This window comes from Triturus cristatus, chromosome 4_1 (assembly GCF_964204655.1).
Source record: "Triturus cristatus chromosome 4_1, aTriCri1.1, whole genome shotgun sequence".
NCBI classification, from domain to species: Eukaryota; Metazoa; Chordata; class Amphibia; order Caudata; family Salamandridae; genus Triturus; species Triturus cristatus.
The window spans coordinates 710,252,357-710,275,131 of NC_140585.1; the positions used below are offsets into that span (position 1 = coordinate 710,252,357).

General features: G+C 43.8%; 1 protein-coding gene across 2 annotated transcripts in view; it reads right to left on the reverse strand.

Annotated features, from left to right (window-relative positions):
• The window catches only part of ZNF277 (zinc finger protein 277), a 733,870-nt gene that overhangs the window by 553,487 nt on the left and 157,608 nt on the right, over positions 1–22,775 (reverse strand). For both annotated transcript variants that reach the window (XM_085653187.1, XM_085653186.1), the window contains one exon: positions 13,967–14,168. In XM_085653187.1, the coding sequence (XP_085509313.1) occupies positions 13,967–14,168 (202 nt within the window). The remainder of the gene's footprint in view (positions 1–13,966; positions 14,169–22,775) is intronic.

Consider the following 22,775-nt stretch of genomic DNA (forward strand, 5'->3'; position numbering starts at 1 on the left):
TATCTGCTCTCTAGTTCTTTGCTTTACTTTAAAGACAGCTTGGTTCAAACATGTTGCAGAGTACCCTCTGGCTTGAAAACGAGACTTCAAACAGGATAGTTCTTTTTCAAAATCCTGTTCTTTGCTGCAATTACGTAGAGCCCTGAGGCATTCCCCATAGGGGATACTCCTGACTAGTTTTACTGGATGAAAACTAGTAGCATGTAGCAATGTGTTTCCATCCGTGGCCTTGCGGTAGAGCTTGGTCTGTAATTTACCATCACTAACATATACAGTAAGATCTAAGAAGTTAATCTCACAAGCACTTATTTCACTGGTCAGTTTCAAATTTAAATCATTTGTTTGGAGTTTGTTCACAAACTCCTCTGCACTTTTTTTGGTACCTTTCCAAATGATGAAAAGGTCGTCAATGTAACGACTCCAGTGAATTACATTATTTTGCCACTCATCCTGCCATAGCGATTGGACCACCTGCTCATCCCACCAGCCCATATGCAAATTCGCATAGCTGGGGGCGAAGCAGGTGCCCATCGCGGTTCCGCATATTTGGTGGTACAATTCGCCATGGAATAGAAAAAAATTATTCTCAAGACAGATGGAAATCATTTTAAGTATCATTTGGGTATGATGCCAAAACCTAGCGGGACGGTTACCCAAGAAATGATGACAAGCATTTAAACCATCTTTGTGGCGGATACTAGTGTATAAAGTTGTGGCATCTATGGTAAGTAATAAAAAATCATCTTCCCATGGAATATCATAGATCCTACGTAAAAAGTCACTTGTATCAAGGATAAATGATGGTAGGAGTTTAACAAGAGGACACAGGAACGAATCGACAAATTTGGAAGTGTGCTCAAATGCACTCCCTATGGCCGAGATGATGGGACGGCCTGGAGGGTTTGTCATATCTTTGTGGACTTTTGGAATTAGATATAAAACTGGAGTGGTCAGACAGGTGATTTTTAGGAAGGACATTTCATCCTTACTGATCAGACTTTGTTGATTCCACTCCCCCAATAAGGAATTGTACATAGAGTAACATTCTTCCATGACATTTTCCTTTACCTTAACATAGTTTGATCTATTCGTGAGCTGTTTGTATGCCTCTGTTAGGTATTGTTGCCTGCCCCAAAGAACCACATTGCCCCCCTTGTCTGCATTACGCACAATGCAATCATTATTATTACTTAATTTGTCAACCAAGTTATAATACTCTTTAGACTGTTGAGTAGGTGATTTTGTCTTTGCCTTTAATGATTTACATAGACTTTTGATGTCATTGGTGACCAGCTCGTTGAACACATCCACTGAATCCCTTGCTGTAATAGGCGTGAATTTGGAGACCGGCTTAAAGTCTGTTAATGTCTCAATGTTCATGCCAATTCCTTCTTTGAAGGCCACTATTGACATTCGGTCACTGGTGCTGGGTACATCCGGAGAGTCACTTGAATGAATGTTGAAAGCTTCCAAATGGCCAAGATCCTGCAATTCCAACATAAGATTCATGTCGTCAACATCCAGATTCTCATGTTGCATTTGAACACAAGCAGCGGCAGGCGTTGTAGATTTTTTCGGGGCGACTGCAAAGTATTTTTTCAATTTTAAAGATCTGACAAATTTAAACAGATCCACTCTCGTTTTGACAAAATCAATGTCAATTTGTGGACAATACGAAAGGCCAAGTTTTAAAATATTTTCTTCTTTTTCGGAAAGCACGATATTCGTCAAATTTACTATTGCTGTACTGTTGGTATCACTTATTTGTTCCCCTTGGATTTGGGCTTCTCTCTCTCTCGTTTGCAGAATTTTGAGCCTTTCCGCCTCTTCCTCCTCTGCCTCTTGCTCTTTGTGACCTGACATTTGCGGGAGGTCTTGGACGCAGATTGAAACGCCGTTCCTCCCTTAAAAAATCAAATTCGTCAGCCACAGATGGAATGGCTGTTCCCACCAGATTACTTGGTCCTTCCTCCACATCTGTGTCAACTTCAGAGCTTGGAATGCTGCTTTGTTCAGAATGACGCACATGGCTAGATGACACATTGGCATTCATTCGTAAATTCCTCATGGTCTCAAACTTTTTTGCAAACGTGTAAATTTGTCCTCGATCATAGTCATTTTTGTCGCGCACAAACTTTTGTGCCTTCCTTTCTTTAATAGATGTTTCCAATTTAGTCAGTCGCTCCTTCATTTCCGACATGAATTTCACAATACTCTCTTGTTCTGGCTCCTTGCTCAACATGTCCATGATTTGGTCGATTTCTTCCAGGATTTTGGCACGGTCTATTTCGGCGTATTTAATGAGGATCGCCAGCATTCTGCTCGAGGATTCTTGGCTGTTATCAGACCACTCCCTCAGCATGTTTGGATTAGGGTCCTCATATGTGGGTGCTACCAGGATTCGAAGCCCTCTCGGAATCCTTTTTACTTCCAAGTAACGGTGCAATGATTTGGCCTCCCACCATTTAGAAAGTTCAGTACGCCTCAATTTTTCTAGTCGTTTTAGACGTGCCATTACATCCGTGGTTTTACTTTCTGGAGTGACTTTTGCAGTTTGCTTGCTTCCAGATATATTGTCACAGAAGATCGATAATGCGGCTTCCTCCCGCTCCTTAATTTCAGCAGCTGACATACTTAAACAATTTGTTTGTGGAACAATCCACGCGCACAAAACCGCCAAAGCTCACAAACACCGAACTGTGTCCTCTTGTTAAACTCCTACCATCATTTATCCTTGATACAAGTGACTTTTTACGTAGGATCTATGATATTCCATGGGAAGATGATTTTTTATTACTTACCATAGATGCCACAACTTTATACACTAGTATCCGCCACAAAGATGGTTTAAATGCTTGTCGTCATTTCTTGGGTAACCGTCCCGCTAGGTTTTGGCATCATACCCAAATGATACTTAAAATGATTTCCATCTGTCTTGAGAATAATTTTTTTCTATTCAATGGCGAATTGTACCACCAAATATGCGGAACCGCGATGGGCACCTGCTTCGCCCCCAGCTATGCGAATTTGCATATGGGCTGGTGGGAGGAGCAGGTGGTCCAATCGCTATGGCAGGATGAGTGGCAAAATAATGTAATTCACTGGAGTCGTTACATTGACGACCTTTTCATCATTTGGAAAGGTACCAAAAAAAGTGCAGAGGAGTTTGTGAACAAACTCCAAACAAATGATTTAAATTTGAAACTGACCAGTGAAATAAGTGCTTGTGAGATTAACTTCTTAGATCTTACTGTATATGTTAGTGATGGTAAATTACAGACCAAGCTCTACCGCAAGGCCACGGATGGAAACACATTGCTACATGCTACTAGTTTTCATCCAGTAAAACTAGTCAGGAGTATCCCCTATGGGGAATGCCTCAGGGCTCTACGTAATTGCAGCAAAGAACAGGATTTTGAAAAAGAACTATCCTGTTTGAAGTCTCGTTTTCAAGCCAGAGGGTACTCTGCAACATGTTTGAACCAAGCTGTCTTTAAAGTAAAGCAAAGAACTAGAAAGCAGATACTGTTCAATAAAGACAGTAAGTCAGCCAAACTATCCCAGTCAGAGCCCAATAAGTGTAGATTCATCACTACATATAACAATCAACAAAATGAATTAAGAAACATCATCTACAAGCATTGGAATATTATTCGTAATGATCCTGTTTTGGGTAAATCTATACAAAGACGACCACAGTTTACTTTCAGAAAAGCCAGATCTCTTCACCAATCTCTAGTCAGCAATATGTTACCCGGTGAGACCGAATAGTGCATGGTTAACCAGAAAGGATGGTTTTATCAAATGCCTCAAATGCAAAGCATGCAGTTTTGGTAAAAATACAACTAGTTTTCCAGTAGGCTTTGATCATAAGTCTGTACAACTAATAAAAGGGAAATTTTCCTGCAAAACAGACTATGCAGTATACGTGCTTCAATGCCCTTGTGGGTTGAAATATGTAGGTTCTACCATCCTTCCTGTCCACAAAAGAGTGTTGCAACATTTGCGAGCCATTAAGAATGGGGACAAATCCTACCCCGTGGGTCGTCATTTCGATCAATACCATACTAGAAGCGCTGCAGGTCTCTCTTATTTTGTTATTGATGCCGTCCCTATTAACAGCAGGGGTGGCAATCGTGAGAAAAAATTACGCAAACTTGAATCTTGTTACATTATAAGACTCAATACAAAGATCCCGGACGGGCTAAATATGGAAGAAGATTTGCATACCCATTTATAGGCTCCTCCCTATCCCCTCCTTTTTTAAGGGTTTTTTTAGGTTTTGTTTTAGATATTTGGACACTGTTACACTACAGACAATATGTGTCACACAGGTTTTAATTGTGTCATTCTATGCATATGCCCACTTGGGCTTTATTTTCATTCAATAATGAATTTTGATCATCGTAATTCTGTATGAACGCATTGGGTTTACTTAAACAATATTGGTCAATTTGTTTTCGGTTTTCAACCGGATCAGGCCATTAATGACCACTTTGGTCGGCAATGAGGTTTAATATGTTTTACGAAGATGATTTTATTTGGACGCAAATAGTTGCAATGTAATTTTGTATTGTGACATAATGACATTTAAAATGAAATTTATCAAGAAATGAATTAGCTAGTATGCACTTTGGTATTTTACCTCCATTAGTGTTAACCTGTGCCTCACTATGAAGAACTACAAGTCTGTTGTCCATTTTTATTGGTGTAGTTCACATGTGACTTAATCACATTCACGGATAAAAAAGCCACTGTAACTTTATTGGATTGCTAGTGAACAAGCCTGCAGGACAGGCGAAACGCGCCTAGCATTTTCAGCTGGCATTAAAACTTTGATTTTGCGCACAAACACGGCGTCGATTACTTTTGTTGGAAAAGTTTGGTGGAATATATATATATATATATATATATATATATATATATATATATATATATATATATATATACACATATATATATTCAATGAAAAAACCATAGGTTTCACACATGTTATAGTAAGCTGGAAATTTTACTGATAAAAAACCAATGAAATTCCCCCGTTATAGTTAGTGCAGGCAACTATAACTCACGCGACCGCAATCCTCTGCTGATGCTAATACTGTATTTAGACAATTATCTGCCCATGTCTTCTTCCATTAAATTTTAGCTATACATATATTACAAATATTTTTTTTTCATAAAGACACATATGTCATCAGCAGAGGATTGCGGTCGCGTGAGTTATAGTTGCCTGCACTAACTATAACGGGGGAATTTCATTGGTTTTTTATCAGTAAAATTTCCAGCTAACTATAACATGTGTGAAACCTATGGTTTTTTCATTGAATTAGCAAGGTTTTTTAAATGCTAATTCCTAACTATAACGTGTATGAAACCTATCGTTTTTTCAGTGAATTTGTACGGTTTTTTAAATGCTAAGTTACTTTACGCCATTCGTGGCGTGCACGCCCACTTAACGCAGTTCGTTCCGTGCGCGCACGGTGCGCTTCGCGCACCGCGCGCCCACTTTACGCAGTTAGTGCCATACACGCAAGGTGGGCACACAGTGCGCTACGCGCACCGCGTGCCCACGTTACGCACCGTGCGCACATGGAGGACATATTATGCGCTTCCTTGTGATAGGTAATCTGTTAAATTTAATTTGTAAGTGATGACAATAATATGCCATGCACAGAGAGTGTTTTTTTTTTTATTAAAATTTTTAGCGTAAGCGCACCGTACGCGTACGGTAAGCGTAATCGGCGAAATTATCAAAAAATAAAAATTTACCGTTTTTGGCCTTGGGGGATCTTTGAGGACTCAACTAACATGGCTATGTGCATGGGCGCTGTCTAAACAGCCCCTTTATATGTTTTTTGCCTTTGTTTACAGCCCCCCCCCCTCAGGAGTGCGAGAGAGAAAATGGAGGCCGCCGCTTCCTGGTTTCGACCGATTCGAATGTTTACTTAGATGTAACAGCCAATCAGAATCGCGCTCGCGCACGCCACCGTACGCGTACGGTAAGCTTACGGTAAGCGTACCGTAAGCTGGCTCAGATATATATATTGATTTAAAGGCTATTTTCTCAGAATCTACTGAACAGATTTACACCAAACCTACAAAAGGCACTTCCTTGACCTGAGGACTACCTCTCTGCCAAATTTCTAGTAATTCTGTTCAGCCGTTCGGGCTGTAGCCCTGTCTAAAGGTCCTATGGAAAAATGCATGGGAAAAACGCGTTTTGGGACCCCCCTTTTATCTCAGCCCCCGCTTGACGAATCCCCCCGAGACTTTCAGGGTAGGAGCGGAGCGTAGCGCCCCACCTATTTTGAGAAATTCGCGAGGATTCGTCGACCGGCGCCAAAGTTATTCAAAATAGAATGTTGCGGGTTTCCTATGGAAACAGGGTCCTAACTATAACTACCTACTGGCGACCGCCAGTAGGTAATATATATACACATATATATATATATACATATATCTTTCCAAGAAACACATCAGTCTCAGCAGGGACTATCCTGGACCTTGTATATACACTAAAATGTCGTTGGTGTAAAACCAAACTGTCTTCTCTGATCGAGCCTTAAGAAAAGCTGCTGATCCGCACATCCCACCGGATCCACTCGGCTAGAGGCTCAATAGTCAGTGCAAACAACAGGGGTAAGAGGGGCACCCCTGCCTTGAACCTCTTTGGATAGAGAAGGGGGGGACAGAGTGCTATTAACCCAGACCGTCGCCAATGTGTCCTTGTATAAGACCTGCACATATTTTTGTAAGTACGCCCCAAAATTCACCAAACCAATAATTTAAATCAAAAAGGTCAGTGTACAGAGTCAAAGGCCTTCTCAAAGTCGATCACGTCAAGGACCCTCCCCTTTGTGGAATTTCAGGTGCGATCCAGGGCTATGCTTAAATGCCACAGGCAGTGCATATACTACGACGCAGCATACAGCTGTTTTGGTCTTGGTGTACAAGTGCATGAATGACATTGGTCAGCCTGCTGGCAAGGACCTTAGTCAGAATTCTGGCCTCCAAGTTAAATAAGGAAATGGGACAATAGGAAAATAGGATGAACACTGAGCCGGTGGTCGTCCTGGCTTCAAGATGAGTAAAATCTTTGCACCCTGTGAATCATTGGGTAAAGTTCCCGTCTTGTAAGCTCCTTGTAAAGGTGAAGAAGAGAGGGGATACAGATCACAGAGTACTTTTTAAAGAATTAAGAAGAGGGAAGATGTTTTGACCAAGGGTCTTTCCGGCAAGCATCACGCTGATTTCCTCAAGGATTTCCTTCCTTCAGATGGGCTAATCCAGTTGCAGACTATCCAAACTAGTGAGACACTAGCTCAATAAATCCTTGACAATAGGGTTCTGGGTCTCTGCTAGTGGGAGGCAGGTGCTCTAGCTCAATACAGAGAATGGTAATAGTTGGTGAAAGCTCTAGATATCTGCGTTTGTTCATCACTGGCCTGTATTGTGGGCACTATTCGTAGTTCTAGGTCTCTGTTTGCCAACTGTTAGAAGAGCTACCAGCTTTGTCACCCAACTCATAAATTCTATATTGTGTTGCAGCGCATGCCTGTGCTGCAGTACCAAGTAACTTTGGTTTTAGGGTGAGGCAGAATAAGTCCAGCTGGCGTTACAGCAGAGTAGGGTGCTTGTTGTCGTTCCATGTTACCAATGTTTTTTTCTCCTGTATCCATCTCACTAGATTTCTTTTTCCGAGCCTCCGTCCAGTAAGGTATGGCTTGACCTCTAATAACAGTTTTGAGGGCCTCCCAAAATGTGACCCTAGAGGCAACAGATCCTGTGTCAAGTTTAAAGTAGTCTGTGATGTGATAGCGCTAATGTTTCAAGAACTGATCGCCTCGGAGGTGCCATGTGCTCAGTCTCCATTATCCACCTCTCGGTCCCCCAACCAGTGGACACTCACCTGTATTAGAGAATGGTCTGTGAGAGCATGGGGGGAAATATGAGCAACTGCCACTGCGATGGTGTAGGCTACAGGAGGAATACACTATCAATTCTAGACAAGGACTGGTGTGGGACAGAGTAATACATAAATGTGCTCTTGGTTGGGTTCAGGTCCGCCAGACATTGCTTAAGCCAAGTGAGTGCAGCCACTTGTGCAGGGGATGTGATCTGCGTTGGAGCCCTGGATTTCTGGTGTCTCACCCGGGATCCAAAACGGAGCTAAAATCGCCCCCTACTGGAGTCATCCATATAGCGATCTAAGGTATTACCTCTGAGAGTGAAGTCAATGTGGGGTCCACTAGTGTAGGTGGGGTAAACGCTGATTAAAGCGTCTCCCATCGTAGATTCTACAACCACAGATCTCCACTTGTCATTCGTGTGCATCAGTGTGACCTGCAGTGGAAGGTGTTTGTGTACAAGAACTGCCATGGCGTGTAATCTGAGTGAAAGACCGGTGTGAAGTCAGTTCACATCAAGAAGGGATCATCATGTGCCAAATAAGTGGGTTTCCTGGAAGAGGACTACCTGTGTGGAATATCGCTTAAGGTATTGATAAACTGCTCCTCTCTTTATTTTATCCTTAGGGCCATTTACGCTCCAGGAGAGGAGCATGCGCTGCAACACAATATAGAATCCTTCAAAGTCATCATGTGACAGCCCCTCGGGTATTGTCAGCGTTTGGGTCTGTCACGTGCTGCTGTGCATATGTCGATGAAACAAAACTAGAAAATGTGCTAAAGTCAAACCCCCCTCAATGGCCCATGCTCCCCACAATTTCCAACATGAAGAATCTGTCACCCTTGCCCAACCCCCAAAACCATGGAACAGGGAAGGGAGTCTGAGGAGGAAGCAGGACGAGCACAAAAAGATGACCAATAGAATTAATAGCCAACCCAGCATCTGAAAATAACCAAAGTACAGTGTGTCCAGGGGTTCATGTCCACAATCTCTCACCACCTTTACACAGGGAACCACATGCATGCTGTTTCAGATAGACATCGGTGAAAATTTAAATTGCGTACAGAGGAGGAGGCGGTTCAATAATAATGGAACGCCCGCCGCTATGGTCTCCACTAATTTTGATCAGCAGTTGGTCTATGGAAAGGTCCATACTCTTGGTGCCAGACGGTAGGCCTTGAAGTCTCCTGCTTCTGCCTCTTATGCTCCTCGATGACCTGTGGTTCCCTTTACACTCCAGGGACTCGACAACCTGCCAATGTCTCGAATTTAGCACACCGGGCAGCCAGACCTCGAGCCAGTCCCACAAATCCTGCAGGTGTTCAGAGAAATGTGTTTTGTCTTCATGAATTAATTTCAACTTTGCGGGAAATAGGAGCATGTAGGTCAGTTGCATGGCTTTCAGTTTCTGCTTGATGGCAAGGAAAGATAATTGGTGCTGTTGGACCTGAGTTGTATAGTCTGGATAAATGTGGCTCTTTGACCCCGCAAAAGATGTCTGCAACGAGGCAGGACAGGCAGGGTATAGCATCTCGATCTGCATAGTTAAGGAAGCATGCCATCATGGGCCTTCTACAACAGGGGACTGGTAGGCCAAGGAGAAGGCCCTAAAAGATTGGACCAATCCTGCCTCAGGCCCACAATATCACACGGTCCCCAATCAGGGGGTCTCAGCGGCAGGGCACCCTCGCCCCGCATTGGGGCTCAAAAGCCCAGGGAGAGCACTCCAGTCACGCAGTCCGGCCTGTTTGTGGTCGGCCACTCCTCTATGCCACCGCCTCTGGCTATTGTTTCGGGCCAGTAGAGAAGCCCAGCAGTGCCAGGAGATAATTGTTCGCTACGGCCCGAAGAGGCTGAGCTGGGTCGTTTAGGAATATGCCCGATGGCGGTATATTGGTCGGAGCTCCCTCAAAACGCTTGGATTTAGCGTGTGGCAATAAATCTAGGGTAGCTTTTATTCCTAGTTTTCTGTACAGCCAATGTAGTGTCGGATTCCTTGATTTCTAAGTAAGTCAAACCTTGGAAGCAGAGAGCTCGGCTTCCAGTATCTACTTGAAGTTGATGCAAAGCCCTATACAAACAGTAAGAGCTGAATATTTGTAAGCCCCATATGTATTCAGCAAAATGGCATGGGACTCAGAGCCAGGATAAGGAGCACTATCTCGTTCATAAGTTAACAGTATTCTCTTGCACATAAGGGTGTGCAGTTAGGAATCACATTCTTTGGAGCAGCACAGCACTCTTCACAGTGGCTCTAATGTTGAGTAGGCACTACCCTCATAGCAGCACATCTTCATGAACAATGCATCAGTCAAGGGCGATCCACTCATGGTAGGTAATAAAAATCCAAGTTTGTTCTGCGGCAAAAGCGTACTAGTGCTCTTTAATATAATAATGTCAAAATCTTGATTAACGTAAAAGGTACATAGTTGAGGGCTCTACAGAAAGCTGCAGGAACTTATTGAGCTTAACCCGTTGCGTGCGTCGTACGGGCGGGAGCCATCCAACGTCACGGTGGGCGTGTGTGTAGGACGGCTTCCATCTACGGGCTCCCACCAGGGATGGCAGCGGAAGCCCTTCTGCTGTCCCCCCGGCCTCCCTTCACCTCTTTAAAGGCAACCGGACATGCTGGAAGCCATTTGTTTCTGTTTCTCCCTGGGGAGGGGTGGGGGTTAAACAAAGAGGCTTTGGAGGAAACGAAGGGATTTTCCTTTCTTCCAATGTCTCTTTGAGCATTCCTGCTGCACGATTGTGCATGGGGTGTGATCGTGCAGCAGGAATGCCCACTAGACACCAGGGATTTTTTTTTTTCTCCGCAATTTCATATTTGCGGGGTGCGTCCCCTTGGCTAAGGGTCACTCCCCTTTGGGGAGCAATTATATTGGCCGTTTCTGCTCCCTTGGGGGGCAAAATGGCACATTATTTTGAATTTTGTGCGCCCCACTAGGCCACGAGGGATTCCTTATTTTGATGTTGGGGAGCTGATCCTTGGGCAAAGGTCACCCGCATTTATGGGAGTGATTATTTTTGTCGTTTCTGCCCCCCTTAGGGTCAGGTCAGCCTTACGTTTTTAGGCCTAGGGGCAGAAAACATTAGACACCAGGGATTTATTTAATGTTGTTGGGGAGCGACCCCTTGGCCAAGGGTCGCTCCCCTTTATGAGGTGATCATTGTTGCCGTTTCTGCCCCCTTTGCGAGCAGATCAGCCATATGTTTTTAGGCCCATCTGTCCCCAAGGGGGGGCAAAAGCCACTAGACACCAGGTTTTTTAAATGTTGTGTTGGGACACAAAAGTGAGTTACAATTTCTATCAGGAGACCTGGGAGAACGCTGGGTGGTGAGAAATTTGTGTCAGCCCAGTAATCCTACAACTTGGCCACACAGAAAATTGAGAAAAGTTTGATTTTTTTATTGCTAAATTTGAGGTTTGCAGGGGATTCTGGGTAGGAAAACTTCGGGGTGTCTACACAAGCCATACCTCAATGGACTCCCCCGGGTGTCTAGTTTTCAGAAATGTCTGGGTTTGGTAGGTTTCCTTAGATGGCCGCCGAGCCCCAGGCCAAAAATCCAAGTGACCCCCCCCCCCCCTTGTAAAACTAGGTAATTTTGATGTCTCCACAATATGTTTTGGGCCCTTGCCTGCCGCGGGCACTTGGCCTTCCCACACAAGTGATCTACCATTTTTATCAGGAGACTTTGGGGAAAGCTGGGTTGGTGGAAGTTTGTGGATCCACAATAAGTCCAGAACATTCCATAAAAGAAATGTGAGGAAAATGTGGTTCCTTGACAAAGTTTGAGGTTTGCAAGGGATTCTGAGTAACATAACCTGGTGAGAGCCACACAAGTCATCCCATCCTGAATTCCCCTGGGTGTCTACTTTTCAAAATTGGAAAAGTTTGCTAGGTTTCCATAGGTACAGTCTGAGCTAGGTTTCCAAATCCCCAGCTAGGCACATTGCAAAACAAGGGTCCATTATCACTGGAAGAATGTGATGTGTCCATGTTGTGTTTTAGGCCGTTTCCTGCCACGGGCACAAGGCCTACCCACACAAAAGATGTACCATTTCAATCGGGGGACTTTGGAAAATGAGGGGTGAGTGGAAGTTTGTGGATCCATGCAGATTCCAGAACTTTCAATCACAGAAATGAGGGGGAAATTGTTTTTTTTTGTTTTTTTCAAAGTTTTAGGTTTGCAAGGGATTCTGGGTAACAGAACCTGGTGAGAGTCACACAAGTTACCCCATCCTGGATTCCTCTGGGTGTCTAGTTTTCAAAAATGTATAGGCTTGCTAGGTTTCCCTAGATGCCGGCTGAGCCCCGGTTCAACATCCACAGCTAGGCACTTTGCAAAAAAAAGGGGTCAGTTTTCACTGGAAAAATGTGATGTGCCCATGTTGCGTTGTGGGCTGTTTTGTGTCGCGAAAACTAGGCCTACCAATATAAGTGAGGTACCATTTTTATCGGGAGACTTTGGAGAATGAGGGGTGGGTGGAAGTTTGTGGATCCATGCAGATTCAAGGACTTTCCATCACAGAAATGTGAGGAAAATGAGTGGTTTGTTTTTGTTGCTTTACTTATTTATTTACAGAGTTTGAGGTTTGCAAGGGATTCTGGGTACCAGAACCTGGTGGGATCCACACAAGTCACCACATGCTGGATTCCCCAGGGTGTCTAGTTTAAACAAATGTATACGTTTGCTAGGTTTCTCTAGGTGCCAGCTGAGCTAGGGTTCAAACCCCCAGCTAGGCACTTTGCAAAAAAGGTTCTGTTTTCACTGGAAAAAAAGTGATGTGTCCACGTCGTTTTTTGGGCCATTGCCTGTCGCAGACACAAGGCCTACCCACACAAGTGAGGTAGCATTTTTATTGGGAGACTGAGGGGAACACAGACTAGTAGAACAAGTGTTATTACAAATTGACTTTCTTTGCATTTCTGTCTTCCAAATGTAAGACGATTTGTAAAAAATACAAAAAAAATAAAAAAGAAGGATGCTTGTATGGGTACCCACAATTTTGAAGATGTGCAAATAACCACTGCTTCTAAACTCTATATTTTGTTTCCATTTCAGAAATATATTGATTTCCTTAGGACCGATTTTTCACTCTTTATTTTACCAAATCAATTGCTATATACCCGGTACACAAGTATAAACCATTGCAAGACGCAGGTCAGTTATTGGCTTTGGGTTCCTCGGGTTCTTGGTGAGCCTTCAAGTCCTTTATCCCCAGAAGAGTCCAGCAGATTGCTTTAAAAAATCTGCCAAACTTCGAAGAAATTACAGGTGAAAACGTTGGAAGAAATGGCTGTTTTTTTCAACTCAATTGCAATATTTATTATTTTCAACTGTTGGTTTTGATTTAAAAAAAAAAAAAAAAAACTTGTAGGATCTACACAGATTACCCCTTGCTGAATTCAGAATTTTGTCTACTTTCCCGAAATGTATTGAATTCTGGGATCCATTATTGCTTGCACACCTATTTCTACCACTAACTGGAAGGCGGTTGAAAGCACAAACAATAGGCTATGTCCCAGTAAAATGCCAAAACTGTGTAAAAATGTTTGGTTTTCTGACAAAAGTCTGTCTGTCCCTGGAAGCTGACAAGATGGTGATTTCAGCACCCCAAACCATATGTTGATGCCATTTGCAGGGGAAAAAACAGACGCTTTCTTCTGCAGCACTTTTTCCCCCATTTAAAAAAAAAAAAAATGATTTTGCTGTATTTTGGCTAATTTCTGGGTCCCCCTCCACGGGAATCCACAAACCCTGGGTACTGTTAGAATCCTCAGGGTGTTGGAAAAAAAGGGCGCCAAATTGACTTGAATACCTTATGTAGACACAAAGTTACAGGGCCCTAAGGGCAAACTACCCCAAATAGCCCAAAAAAAAAAAAGGTCTTAGAAAGGGGAGGGAGGCCTAGCAGTGAAGTGGTTAACTTGTTAAATGTAAAATATAAGCATTGCACGTGTATCTATCAATCTGAACATATTTTGAGACAATAATGTACACTACTGCTTCCATCAATACATTTTATTAGTTTTCCAAATGCAAAACTTACCATCTGAAATCTGCAATTAGCTTGACATCGGCTATAACAAGCTTGTGCTCTATAATCATGTGCTTGAGAAGCTTTTCCTGCTCTGCTGAGGGGACACATTCTTCACAGAAAATACAAGGCACAGATGGAGAACCTTCAGATGCAGCGACGCCACCTGGACTTTCTGGCAAACACAGAGGCTCCAGGATATGGTCTTTTCTGCCTGCGGAGGGGGGGAAAGGGGGGGGGGGGGGGGGGAGACAAGAAACAAGATGCATTACTTATTTTTGCCAGTGCGCAGAACGTCTAGGTTTATCTTAAACATAGCACGAAAGAGCATTCAGCATTCAATGAAGGCGTTTGCTCAGTTTTTGCAATTTCGGTTTTGAGAATTGAATCTTTACTCCAGGAAAAGTGAGGACAATCCACTGAAATCTGGCCCATTTCTCCTCATTGTTGTCTACGTCACGAAATTTGGTTTTCAAAAGATGTGGTAATGTACCGCAAATTTATAGTGTGGACTTCTAAGTTGGGTGGGTAGTACAAAGTGATTTGGTCGCAGCTCCAGTGTACGTCTTGATTCTGGGGTGAATCCACCGAGTCATCCAGAAGTGCTATCAGATCAGAAAATAATGAAGCAATGTTGCGATTTCTTGCAGACGATTGGGGGACAAGAGGGGGGAGGGTATTGATATATTTCAATAGTAAAAAATAAAACAATGGAAAACAAATGAGCATTTCTTCCTGAATTTTGTGACAAGAAAATGCTTTCTTGGTTATCAGGCGTGTGTGGAAGTTTTCTGTTCTTTGCCAACTCCTTACCCGAAACAATCAGGTCTAAAGTGAATGCTTTACAGTTTACTGCTGCCACATTTCAATCAGCAGAAACTTCTTCCTTAAAACCTTCATATAGGATTTATAGTCGACTTCACATCATGCTCTGCTTCTTTATAGTGTTATCACTGCATTTGTTTTTCAGAGGTATGTGCTCGTGTAGATGCGTCCTGTGATTTCAGAAGCTGACCAAAGGGTTTGGAATCCGTTCTGTTCCTTCCGATTATTCAAGTCATATATATTTTTTTAATGTAAAGTAACCTGTGTTCCAATGGAAGCCATCAACGTGAGCAGTAGATCGGAAACCCCGATGCTTACTGTAGCGACTTCACAGGAGAGAAAACAAAGCTCTTTTACACTGCGGTGACATCATGGAAGGAAGTGCCCGCTTTCAAGCTTCGCCACATAGCTGCATCTGCAAAGACCAGAGGGTAGCTGTGATATGGCAAGCGCGAATTAGCCACCTTCCTGTCAATAGATGATATCCCACCGAGAAAAGTCATAGAACCAAATGGCAGATGATCAACCACCATCTTCCCGGGCAGGAGTGCTGTGCTGTCACCAGCTACCCCATCTTTTGTCTGCCATGGCTCTGTCCAGACATGGAAGAGATCAGATCCCTGCTCTGTTTGGCACCAGCTCCGATACACTGCGAGGGAGTCAAAAGGCACATTGTTCAGTGTGTTTGTCATATTTGGGAATGGTGGGCTACAGAGGGAGAAGACACACTGCAGCACGATGCCAGGAATTAACATTTTAAACAAAATAATACATAGCTGTAAAGGTAACAAGCATTTGTAATGCAATAGGTCTCGCATTTGCGCGAGTGTAAGCTATTGGCATTGTAAATGACAATTCCTTTTATTTAGGTTTTTAAAACAAATAAAAAGCATTGTCATTTACAATGCCAACAGCTTAAACTCGCATAAATGCAAGACCTATTGCATTGCAAATGCTTGTTTTCAAAGCACCGCAAGCTATCAAATGCGCTGGGAGGCTGGAGAGGGGACGCCGTGCTTCGGTGGGTGAGTGTTGTCTCTGCTTTCTTTCTCCACCCGTACCCGGTGCCCCCGCCGGCACGCACTGCTTCCTGCGCTGGTGCCAGCCTGACTCGCGGTGCCAGGGGGCTCACGGCTGCCTATGGGAACAGTGGCTGGCACGGACCGAGGGCTCCGCTTGACAGAGCTCGGAGGTCCTGTGTTCCTGACACCTCGCATACTTTTCATAAAAGCAAAACTTTCCTTCAAACAAACTCCAAGCCCTCTCCATGCTTCGGGTTAACGGGACGAGATCCCACTGCCCCCTCAAGTCTCCACCCAGGCTCTCTCCGGGCAGGACGTGGCTGCCAGGCTGTGTTTAGGGTGTCAGTCTCCAGTGTTCTCGATGTGCGTGTGTGTGCTGTGTGCTGCTGGGGTTTGTGTAAGAGGGAGTGGGGTGAGAAGGGCGCCAGGGAATCTTATTTGTTCCCGTTTCTATGCCTGAACTTAGGTAAAAGACGAGGCTTGGGAAGGGCAGAGTTACGGGTACATGCCAGCACAGCTGAGCGAGGTGCAGAGACCTGCCAGGAAGGGACGGGGTGTGAGGAGGGAAGGGAAAAAGAGGAGGAGGGAGAGGAGACAATAATGAAAAGAAGGCGAGAAACGGGGACGACAGAGAAGAGAAAAGAAGAAGCAAGCGCAAGGAAACTGGAGGAAGGTGAAGGGCAGAGATCGAGAGAGTGTGAGGAAGGGGGCAGGGGGAGTGAGAGGCAAAATAAATAAACGGAGCGCGGTGTCCCTAAAGCGGGCACTGCGCTCTAAAATAAAGTAACAATAAATAAATAAGGCCCCGGCGGCGCCCAAGGGAGATGGTGACAGGAGGAGGCGGTGCCGCCTGGGGTCGGTAAACAAGCTGTCGCCATTGTGACAAAAATATAGTGCGTCCCGACTAATGAAGGAGACTGTAACGCCGCAAGTGAAAAATCCAGTCCGGATAGGCCGTTCGAGAAGGAGACAGGGCTGTAACAAAGAAGCATCGTTTTCAATGGGAAATCTACTCGATTACAAAAAGCCTCTCAGAGCGAGCAGCGCCTGCCCACTGCAATGCAGGTCTGCGAGACCTAAAAAGGGAGAGAAGACCAGAGGGAGATGAAAGAAGTGTGGGTTCCGGATTAGCGGGCTACTCGCCGAAAAGCACTTCAACACCTCATCAGGGGTACTAAGCGCTATATACATACAATTGCCACCACCATTATCAACAACACTACTGCAATCGAATTTGTGCAAGTTTGTGACATGCCACATTCTAATTTCACTTAACAAGTCCTATACTGTGGTCAGAGGACATTCTGGGGTTTAACTTGAAAAATGTCAGAAAGTAGAAACTGCTTACCTCACCAATGCCTTGCGAGAAGCTAAAGCCTGGTGCCTCTAGCCAAAATTTCCAATCAGCAAAATAATCCCAAACTATTCTGTTTTCGCCTATTAAAAAGGATTCCAAATTGCGGATGTCAGTTCCAGATTCCAACACAGCTAACAGTGTACTGTTCTTTTCACCTTGCATATTTAATTTTTGCTATTACTATATTTGAATGTTGATGAGCATATACTGGGAATTATTCAGTAAAGAGGTAGACAACTAAATAAAAATGTGACTGATCTGGAGTTGCAAAATGTCTAAAATACAAAAAGGTGTAATACTGAACGAGGAGGGCAAAATAATTGCAGTGAATAGGAAGCGAAAAATATAATATATCGTTTTAGGTGAGTTACAATAGGCACATAATTAGGCCTTAATAGAGATAACTATATTTTACTGAAAACCCGCACAATCTATGACTTTCCAGGGGGACTCCATTTAAAGTTATTACTCCATTCCATATTCTTTACGTACTCATCCTCATAGGAACAGCTCCACATTTAATGTGCTCTTGCAGCACTCTGACTTACGACGATCTTGCAGCAACAGCTCGGCCCCTCAATAGCTTTGGTTACTAATTGATGGCAATGCCAGTTAGTTGATGACATTAATGATAATTTGTGAGCAGTTTGACCCCGAGCTCAACTGCTCGGTCACCACCAGAAGGGTCAGTTAGCGAAGTCTTATTTCAGAATTTAATTTGGCTGAGTGGTATTTGTCAGGGCGGTTTTATTCATCTATATTTGTGACGTTCGGTCGTTTCCGTAGGCAACTCTGTGTAGGCAGCATTGCTTGTATGACCCGATTAGAACATATTTTAAAGACAATAGATTATCCATTTATTACACATCATGTCAGCATTATCCAAAATACAGACACAAAATGCATGGTTTCGCTTCAAACTTTATTTTATAATATATTTACTCCAACACAGCCGTCACCGCCTCTCTTATTTTATATTACCATGCACCTCAGAAGGGATTATGTGCGCATTCTATCTCAGTGCTTTAAATGCGCCGGTACTGAGTACCGGCACTTTTTAAAAAAAAATTGAGAGGGAAATGACCGGCAATTTTCAAGATTGACATAATACGTTTATCTGGAGAGTACCGCCGGCATTTCTCAGAAACAAGCACACTTCTATTTTTCCATTTCAAGCACGGTCTATACTCCCTCCTTGTAAAAGCTCTAAGAGTTGGTGCAAACTTCGGCCACATCACAGTGTCTCTCAGGCAGCACATTCTGGGTTTATATTTTGCTGCTTTTAGTAATCATCCGCATTCCGGATTAGTTTTAGGGCGCCCAAATGACTTAAATAAAATACCATTCTTGCACTTTATAGCGTCCACCGATTCTCTAGCGCACTGAACATTCATTTCAGTGTTACAGCAGTAAATATATATGTAAATCGCTTACATTTTTAAACATTAAGGGTTACAAAACAATGGTAGGTTAAAAATGTTTACATCTAATGCAGGGAATACTCTCGGCCCTAAGAAAGAACATTACTTGCTGAAAAATGAACTAATAAATTGGGTTTAAAGTATTCTTGGCCACTTTTTACTAAGATCCCATGTCTTAAAAACGAATGACACCGCTGCCAGACAGTGCCAAAGGTGTAGTTAAACAGTAAAACAATAAAGTTGTAGTTCATTAGATATATGGACTACAATGAAAATGGAAAAATCAAATATTCAAGGGAAAAATATATTTATTTACCGACAAATACAGTCCCTTCCATGCGTCAATCGCAGTACGGGTGTGACACCTAGGGCTAATGGAAGTATTGGATAATGAATGTGAAGAGCCTAGAATCATAAAGGCCAAACTTTGTAGGTTAGAAATAGTCGATATTTTGTGAAATTAGGTCTAAGGTAAGGGACAGGATATATCAGTAGGCATAGTGCGATGGAGGTTACTACATTATATACCTGGTCTCTGTGAGAGTTTGTACAAAACATATCATACATTAATTATAAACACATTGTAAATGCGGAACATTGGACTTTGTAGGTTCAATGAACGATCACTTGTCTCCAATCTTCTATACTGCAATGTCAACACCACCGTACCCAAAGTCATATGTTCAATAACATGCGAAGTTATGTCTGAGTGTGTGCTGTGCTTCTTGAAAATGTTCCACAAGAGGTGCTCCAGCATGTTTTTAACTTGGGTCCGGGACAATTCTTACAATATGCCAAAATAGCGAGGGTCGCACAGGAATTACAGCAAACTTTCCCAGAGGAACCGCCAGTCACTAACACTCTTAAAACTATCCTGGAAATGGTATGGGTAGGAGTTTGGTTTCACACTTATAAAGAGCCTTAAGAGATGATCTCCCCGGAGACAGACTGCGTTTTCAGTAGCAGTGGGATGAGGCCCTGGAGGAATCCCTAACGGAGACAGAATGGCGGAAGATATATCAGGGGGGTGGGGGGGGGGGGAGGTTAAGGGGGGGTACGTGGGGTTAGCACGAATGCTCGCTTTAAACTACTTTATTACAATGTCATGCACAGGGTATATTTAGCCCCGCGTACTCTCCATGCCATATACCCTGACCGGGAGGACAGCTGCCCTAGATGACGCACGTAGGGGGCGGAATTCACCCATATGATCTGGACCTGCCCCACATTACAGTTTGTGACGGGGCGGGTGATATTCCCGAGTCCCAAGAGTCATCTTGGAACTGGTGGTCAACAGACGCTTCTTTGCCCCCTTGTATCCCCTTACAGCAGCAGTTGGAGGAGCGCGTGACCAGCGGAGAGCAGCCGGATGCTCCCTACCAAAAGGACAAGTGGTTCTAGTATTCCCCGCAAGACTGGGCTCCGGAAAAGGAAGCAGGACGCGGTTCCTTTAACTCGGCTTTCCAGCAGGACGAAACCCCTCCAATGAGCGACGTCACGTTTGTGAAGCATTCAAAGATAGGAGATTCCGGAAGAGGGCGGACGGCGTTTCCCTTGAGGAGAGAGGAGAACCGGAGTGGAGAAGAAAGGCGAAACCTGAGACCCGGAGGGAAGAAACAAACGACAAGTACGGAGGGAGAAGTACCGGAGAAACACCTGACGAGCCAGGAGGCCACCGACTCCTCGAGCCGCCCTGCCACGTTCCCAGGGGAGGAGCATGGCTTGAACAGGTACGTGGCAGAGTAGCGGGTTGGGTGGGAAGAAGGAGCCACCCGTCCGTGTGAGAGCACTATCCCACATCAGCGTGACTCTCTTGTAAATATTGTACAGTCTTCTACCCTCCCCTTTTCACCGAGCACTTGAGCACGTTTTCTTACGGAGTTTGTATAAACACCAGAGCACTCGGTTTGCCTCACTCCCGGCCCCTTCAAATGCAGCATAGGACGACCGTCCTAATCCTTGGTTTTCTCTCTTTCTTTTTACTCTCTCGTGTGGTTCGTTGGTCTTGGGTCCTGGACACCGTCGATATCCTGAGGACACGACAAGCTTAAGTCCAGACGATTGAATACGAACTGGTTCACTCTGGAATCCCCAAGACGGAGCAAAACGGACTCTTCTTCATTTGCTAGCAACAGACTGACAAGTCGTCAAAAGAAAGGGTTGTCAAAAATAAAGCCCTCATTACAATACTCTAGCCTGGTCTCCGACTCTGTCACTGCAACCACGACTTCCAAAACAGTTAGACTGGTTACAAGATATAAATGAGTGGGCGACAATTGAACTGGTTTGGATGTGCTTGATAGAGTAGCTTGGGCGTCCATGATATCGGATCTGCAGGAAGATCAGACTTACCTTACTCCATACTCCCAAGACAGGGATGACGCCCATGGGATAGCCCCGATGGAAACCGGGGCGGACACACCCCGACACCTGAACCATGAATAGAGTGGACTGAAATAAGGGTAGTCACAAGGAAGAACCGAATGGTATGAATCTGAAGGAAGGGTGGGGGAGGTTCATTGTTATTGTTTAATTTTTACCGAAAAGCAAAATATTTTATTGGCCACTATGTAAAACTGCAGACATGTTGTCGTGGGGTGCTGGAGAAATGATATACATAATCCAACGCACGCTTCTTTGTTTAAATAATGATTTAAAGATGTGTCTTATAACATGCGATACAAGTATGGTGCACAATGTATTGTATTTTTGCTTTTAAATGCCAATAAATAAAAAAAATAAAAAAAGGAGGTGCTCCAGCAACTCTACATTAGCACTGTAAGATGCGACACTTGATTTTCTGTGTGGTGTGACCGATGTGGATGAGATCGCATGAGCACAGTATTGCATAGATTACATTGCTAGTGTTGCAATTTGTGAAGGAAGCCAGCATAAAATTCACATTCACATGCATAAAAACTTTGGTGTTAAGGCAATACTTACATTCCAAGCAGTGCCCGCACTTGGAGTGGCCTAGCAGTGGTGCCGACCCCCACTAGGAGTTTACTGTCGTTCTAGGTGATAGCGGGAGGGTGGCCCTAAAAACAGCATCTTTATGGTTACTATCCCTCTTGAAGGAAAACACAGTTCCCTCCTTAGCAAGGAGATGTTCTTCCACTAATTCTCACTGTTTACTGACAATCTCTTTGATTTCATTGCTAGCTGGGTTAAAGATGCTTACGCAAATAATGTGTTTGCATTTATTATCTTTGTTGTGGTTCTAGAAGTGTGGTTATACCAGGCTCTTCTCCTTGCCTGTCTGACGAGATGGCTGGGATAACCACGCTTAGTCAATTCCAATGTATTTTTATTTGCATAAGTTAATTAAAACCATTGCATAACAAATTAAATAAAAAACACGATACTAAACCACAAACACTCCAATTACTTTCATGACCAGTTAAAAGGGTTTTTACATAAAACGTTACAGCAGACCCTTCAGTCAAAGTTCCAGAAACGTAAAGTAGTTTCAGGTAAGGTCCATGAAGACACACATTTCCCTGAGGCCGACCCATGTGAACAATATCCCCAGAGTTTTATCCTTTTAGTACTCCAACTCTGTAGCCCTCAGCTTTCAGCGGCGTGTATTTTGCCCACGGGCCAATTCTCTAGTAAGGAGCATGTGCTCTGTGCAGTAGCATAATGCTTATAGTTCGTGTTAGTAACGTCCATTTGCCAGTAGTTCAGACCCCCAATAAATAGATCTTGTCTGATGAGTAGGTCGGACTCCATGAAATAGTCTGACCTCTTGGTGCAGTTCCGTCTAATACGCAGGAACTACCCAGAGGGCCAACTATCGCTAAGGCTCAGTGGATGGCTACTGGAATTATGGAGCAGTGAGTTCCTCTCTGTAGGTTTTCTGTATAGTGAGACATAGATAATGTCATCCTCAACCTTAACCCACAGGTCCAAGAAAGGGATGGCTGTGTCACTGAAATCCATAGTGAATTTTAGGTCTGTAGATAGTGCGTTAAGCCATGTATAGAAATCATGTAGATCTTGTTCTGTCCAAACAATCATCTATATATCTGTCCCATCTTCTTATACCGGCTAGGTGGTGGTTTTATGCTGTGAAAATGGTGCTTTTCTCATAGTACGCCTAGAACAGAGGCAGGAGAGGTGTAAAGGATGTCTGAAGGCCTAATCCAAAGTGTAGAGGGGTTCCTTCTGGTGGCTGAGTAGCAGCCATTTGATAT